This window comes from Triticum aestivum, chromosome 7A (genome assembly GCF_018294505.1).
Source record: "Triticum aestivum cultivar Chinese Spring chromosome 7A, IWGSC CS RefSeq v2.1, whole genome shotgun sequence".
Lineage (NCBI taxonomy): Eukaryota > Viridiplantae > Streptophyta > Magnoliopsida > Poales > Poaceae > Triticum > Triticum aestivum.
In genome coordinates, this window is record NC_057812.1 from 244,110,293 (window position 1) to 244,116,648 (window position 6,356).

Genomic DNA, 6,356 nt, shown 5'->3' on the forward strand with positions numbered 1-6,356 from the left:
CCGACACCCTGCCCGAACCATGGCGAACCAAGGGACAAGGATGAGAATGCTTGCCTAAAGAAAGGGGTGAAGTTTGTGAGCTAGGAGGCCTTCAAGGTGTGGCTAAGGGGTTGTTTGGATTGCGCCATCACAAGCCTCGCCAACCGCATGAGCAACAATTGATTGGTGGTGGATTCCTCTACCTATGTATCACCAAATAAATGGCAGTAGATTGAACTAGGCCAACTAGTTAGAGCAGGGCACACAAATTATTTGGTAGCCATCCAAACACGCAGGCCATGCCGGGTCAACACCATATTTTTGGCAGGGCATCTTAGGGCATCGATCCAAACAGCCTCTAAGTGACAATGCCATTAAGAACCATATACCACATGTTGTTGGGCACTTCGACCAAAAAGTGCGTTACACTAGCCATTATGACAAAGAAGGATGCCCGTGGATGGTCCATGGAAGAGGACTTCCAACCAGGAAATGGGTGTTAAGAAGTTGTGTGGCCACTCACATGTGTAGGCCACCGTTGGAAAAAGAGCCCAAGGCACCGTCAGCTCACATGTGAGTTTCTCGGGTTTAAATTAATGAAAGAAATATCAAGTGATCCAACTATTAAGGTGAAGTTCCTCATGGCGACATTGAAAAAATGTTCGAATACAAAGTAAAGTATGGCAAGACATGGAAGGCTAAAGAGAATGCTCTAAGGATGTTGTACGGTGGTTGGGAAGAAGCAGTCAACCGCCTCCCATGGGTGTTGGGAACGGTGCCCATAGGAACCCCAACATGTATCATGTGGCCGAGGATGATGGTCATGGAGTGTTCCACCGTGCCTTCTAGAGTTTTGGACAATGCATCATGGCCTTTAGTTAAGCATCATCGACCGGTTTTGTCTATAGACTGCACTTTCTTGACCGGTTGATACAAGGGCACAGTCATGGCATCGATGGTGCACTCTTCCAATGTCATGTTAGGAAAAATGTGATTGGTGATAAAGAGGTGTGCATCATATCGGACCAGCACATGCATTTAGTGGCAAACTTTTACAAAGCATGTAAGAGCAATAAGTCGAGCAAGGATCTAACCCATGTTTGTGTGGCCTTCACTACAGATGCATTCACCGTTCGCTATGACAGACTCTACGTAGTTGCGAACGAAGTGGGAACGAGTTTTTAATATGGAATTTTGCTAAGAAACACAAGTGTGCACGGGCTCGTGAGGAAGGAGGTTGGAGATAAGGCAACATGATGAGTAACATGGTTGAATGTTTCAACAATGTTCTAAGAGGTGCCCATCCATTGTCGGTGACTGCAATAATGGAATATGCCTTCTCCAAGCTTAACGAGTATCTTGTGATGTATTCCAAGGAAACTATGAAGTGGGTAGGTAAAAACTGGAATATCCACCAAAGGTTGGCGAGTGATGATGTTACATAAGTCCTCGACACGTAATATTATTGTATTCAATACGAATGACATGATGTACCAAGTCGACGAGCCAAGTGGGAGAACACGAGATGGTATGTCGTATGGTGATTGTGCATTCAAGGTGCACCTTAAGAGACAATGGTGCGTGTGCGAAAGGCCTAGTAAGTATCATGACCCATGCTCGCATCTTTTGACGGCGGCGTCATCGAGAAATATACATGTATTTGATGGGACAATCGCGTGGAGGCATGAGTTTAATCTCAAAGCTACTAGGTAAACATGGGCTCCTCGATTCCACCCTTTCTTGGACCCGTCACAGGGGCCTGACTATAATGGCCCCAATCTTATGCTCGATCCTATGCGCAAGGTGGAGCACAAGGGTAGAAGGAGACATAAGAGGATGAGAGGCAATATGGATGACCTAGCTGGATACACTGGCATGAAGCTATTTGTAGCGGGCATTTTAAGGAGACTTCGGAAACTAACAATTGTGATGGATGTGATGATACGAGACACAATGTGAGAACATTCCGTAAGAAAGGAAAATATCAAAGGAGGGCAATCCTATCACGAGTCACGCCGGTGTTGTTGGAGGGGGTTTTGGTGGTGGTGGTAGAGGTGGGGCTAATGGAGGCCCTAGATGGGGTAGGAGTGTTGACGTGGTAAAAGTGATACTAATGGAGGCCCTAGAGGGGGCAGGAGTGGTGGTTGTGGTAGAGGTGGTTCCGATCATGGCAGGAGAGGATGTAGGAGTGGAAGAGGACCGACTTTTGATTATTTGTGTCATCCAAATGGTTGATATAATATGAATGGCAAATGTTTGTTCATGCTATTCCAAGCATTTTCTTGTTCTGTTGTGATTACATTTACTTTGTTCATGTATTTTGCTAAGCGCATCTCCAACCCGGACCCTCAAACCGTCCGCATACTTCCGGACCGCACGGTCTTGACGTGTTGTGCCGTCCAACACAGGCCTTAATAGATCCGCTGATGGGTCCAGACACACTTTTTCTTGCAAAACGGAGATAAACTAGGGGGGCTTTGTGAGAGTCCGGATGGCTTCCACGCCTGCATCTAACCACCCTAGCCCATCCAAAACCCCTCCCGGTCCCATTTTCTTCCAATCCGCCCCTTCTCCCCCTTACTTTGCATCCCCACCATCCTCCTCCTCCACCGTCGCCGTTGTTCCTCTCCGGCCGGTACACATGCATTGTCGGACCTCTACAACCAGCACCGATGCACCCGCTCGCCTTTTATGATGGTGTCGTCCACCCAGGACGCGTCCATAGGCAGGTACACTCCGCCCCGTGTCGAATTCGTCCATGGCCCAGCAGGTGTTGTGCCAAATGCCATTGAGCTTATTTTCAAACTCCATGTTGTTTTTTTAGAGTACAAAGGATAGCGGGTACTCATTCATGGAGAATGAGTTGTTGTGCAATGCGTAGTTGGCCGTATCTGCTTATTTCGTAGGCAGCAGAAGAGGGGGTCCCTTCTGGCAACGCGTGCATGATTTGTTTCATGCGTGAAAGCACATTGCGCCCCTACGGCATGCACATCATCCAACAACACAAATGTGAGGTCGTTGGCATATTGATGGTACGCCATCCAGACCTCCGTCACCTAGTTTGTGATGCGGTTGGTCAACTCAAGGTTAGGTGGCCATTGCGCGCGACAGAGGAGGAGATCACAAGTTTTGCTTCTTCTTACTTAACTTGTCGATTGAATCATTCATTCACTCAATGTTGATCTACTAGTGGGATTAAAAGATATCACAACTAGACATTTTAAAAGATATCCAATGTCCATAACTGCTCCCAGTGGTTGGATTAATATCTTCTGTATGTCTTCATTGTTGATATGCGGCTTCTTGAGCAGCAACTGTGAGTCGACGAGCCGCTGGGCCAGCGCCGACCCTGAGCGACGGCCGGGTGTGTCTTTGCCGGCGAATCGCCGACGGGATAGATCTGAGCGGCTATAGGCAGAGTCAATACATGCATGCGACACGGAAGTGTTGTCGGGGCTGTGCAGTCTGATACCCAACCAATCCATGGCAAGGGCAGTCGCTGGCGGCCGGATGCGGCAAATCTGGCGGCTGGATCCTGCCGTCGCACAACTACCGGTTGGCCACTGGCACTGAGGTGAGAGAGGCACAAATCCGGTGGTCTTGCTTTGGACCGTCGGGCTGGACAACAAGACTACCGGGGAAATGGGCAGCGACGACTATGGCGGGGGTATGGCGGCGGGAGAGGGGAGAAGAGAAAAAGAGGCATATGTGTCCCTGGCCGGCGGACTGGACAACAAGTCTACCGGGGAAATGGGCGGCGACGACTATGGCGGGGGGTAGGGACGGCGGGAGAGGGAAGAAGAGAAAAGGAGGCATATGTGTCCCTGGCCGGCGGGCCAAGGGAGGACAATGGCAGACGTCCCGCGCATCCGCGCATGTCTGATTCAACGCAAATGCGGCCTCAATTCGAGCCGGAATGGATCAAAACCGGACAAAAAATAAACGTTTGTCTGTTTGCTTCTGCGTACTGGGGTCATGTTTTATGTATGTTTAGCTCCAAACTGACGTGGACGGATCATTAGTGTCCTGCGTTGGAGTCGGAGTTGGTTTAATAATTCTTCTCTCGCAGGCATGGCTTCATTCGGCACGGCGCCGACCGAGAGTGCACGTCGAATGAATCTAGACTGACTGTACTTGCTGCTGCTAGTGTCTGCAATTAGGCCGTCTTTTTTGGCAGAAGAAAAAATAGGCCGGCAAATCCGACCATGGCTGCTTGCTAGCTGCTCTCTGTTCGACTCCCGAGCAATCCGTGGTACAGTCACACTTGGGCCGGGGTGGGTTGGAAAACTCTTAAACCAATGGAGTAGTGTGGTGTGGCCGCGTTGACCAGCGGAGGGCTGGCTGGCAAACACGGTGTATCGTGCGTGCAATGATCCGACGGGCCCACTTGCCAGCCTCCACCGAACACGGTCGGCGATGATGACCGGTGAAGAGCATGCGGCGCTCTGTAGTTGGTGGCGTTGTTTCCCTTCACGTGGTTGTGGATCCAGGCACGCTCTTTCTCTCGTTCAATCGTTTCTCAGCTGACACCGTGGGGCCTGGAGCGGGTGTGTATCACTTTTTCTGCTTGTTATGCTCGCTCGCTGCTCAATTTGTGTTGACTGGCGGGCTTCGTTTCCCACCCATGGCACGACCACCGACTGCCAGAAGTCTACTCTCCTTCCTTCCTCCACGCCAGAAAGGTCAAGCAACCACACGCTAACAGCAGCAGGCGTGTCGCTGACTGACGCAGTGGCAGTGGCACCATCCCTACCAGATTCCTTCTCAAGCACTCGTCAATGGAATGTTTTATATATGAGGATGCTCGGTCATCCTCGCCTTCAAGGCTTCAACAAGCAACACCGCCACCACAGCGCAGCATTCACTCCCAACCATCACCGGGGCCGGCTGCGACTGCGAGCGATCGATCGATCTCGCTTAACCAACCACCATGGGCGCGCCAGGCGCAGCTCCCCTAGCAGGCAACAGCTTCGTCATCCTCTCCGTCGCCGTCGTCGGCATCCTCGCCACCAGCCTCCTCCTCCTCACCTACTACCTCTTCCTCACCCGGTGCGGCCTCGCCTCCTTGCGCCGCGACCACGAGGACGACGTCGCCACGCAGCATCACCACCATGTCGTCTACTCCACAGCACCAGAGCCGAGCCGCGGCCTGGAGGAGGCGGCGATACGCCGGATACCCACTCTCCGGTACCGGGAGTCCAAGCAGCCGCAGGCACCGCAGGCCCAGGCGGCGAGCGAGTGCGCGGTGTGCCTCAGCGAGTTCCAGGAGGGGGAGAGGCTCCGGCTGCTGCCGCCCTGCCTCCACCTCTTCCACATCGACTGCATCGACGCCTGGCTCCACGCCACCGCCAACTGCCCGCTCTGCCGGGCCGCCATCTCCGGCTCCGCGTGCCAGCCCCAGCCCCACATTATACTCAGCCAAATCGACATCGTCAACGTCCTCCAACTCCAAGCCGACCACACGGTCATCGACATCGACTCGCCGTTCCGGGGCGAAACGAGCGACGTCGGTGCCGATGTCGACGGCGTACCTGCGACGATAGTGAGCATGGGAGACGAGCGCAATGACCCGAGGAGGGAAGAGTTGTTGGACGTGCAGCAGCCGATGAGAAGGTCGCTGTCCATGGACTCCTGCAACGACAAGCACTTGTACCTCGCCCTGCAGAAGGTCCTGCGCCACCACCACTCCCACTCCGCTTCTCCCGGGGAGGACCGCAAGGGGGAGAGCAGCACCCCCGCCGCCGCAGCCAGCAGCCGGGCAGCAGGGAGGTTGCGGCGGTCCTTCCTCTCCTTCAGCCACAGCCGGAGCTCCAGAAGTGCCATCTTGCCAATCTGAAATTGTGGTTCAGTAGTTGTAGTAAACTGTACATTTCTTGTGGCTAGACTAGATGATGAACTCAAACATTACTTGTGGCTAGACTAGATGATTGATTGCTCAACTCGAGTTATACGACCCTCTCACTCTTTTCATTTTTTTTTTTGGGTTTCTGTTTTCAAGATCGCTTGTTCAGCTTTGGTTGCACTCTAATCGACGATGTTTAGTTAGTAAATCGAACGAATCTTGACTAGATGGGAATACATTGCATACTTTAGCACCCACTCCACTTGTATCTGAAAGATAAAACACCAATCTCAAATTACCAACGTCTTCAGATGAGAAAGTGCAGAGGAAATCTCAAAAGGCAGAGGAGAACCCGACCCGACGTGATGCTGATCGGAGATTGATATAGTATTCAGCATGAAGGTAGGTACGGACGCGGAAACACATGCTAATTGGCGAATTGCCGACAAAACACACAACGAACAGGGGAACACACGCACACACAGAAGCCTAATTTGTCAAAGAGAAACAAGATGAAAAGAGAGCAGCACTCAGC

The 6,356-nt window shown here is 51.9% G+C and overlaps 1 protein-coding gene across 1 annotated transcript; it reads left to right on the forward strand.

The window, feature by feature from the left end:
• The first annotated feature begins 4,595 nt into the window (after nucleotides 1-4,595).
• On the forward strand, nucleotides 4,596-5,989 carry LOC123149980 (RING-H2 finger protein ATL16). The gene has a single exon (XM_044569771.1). It carries the CDS (start codon nucleotides 4,910-4,912, stop codon nucleotides 5,813-5,815), a length of 906 nt encoding a protein of 301 aa, XP_044425706.1. The 5' UTR covers nucleotides 4,596-4,909; the 3' UTR covers nucleotides 5,816-5,989.
• The last annotated feature ends 367 nt before the right edge of the window (nucleotides 5,990-6,356 follow it).

Excerpts from the sequence above, each read along its gene's own strand:
- LOC123149980 (XM_044569771.1), top strand. The coding sequence starts at position 4,910 with ATGGGCGCGCCAGGCGCAGCTCCCCTAGCAGGCAACAGCTTCGTCATC.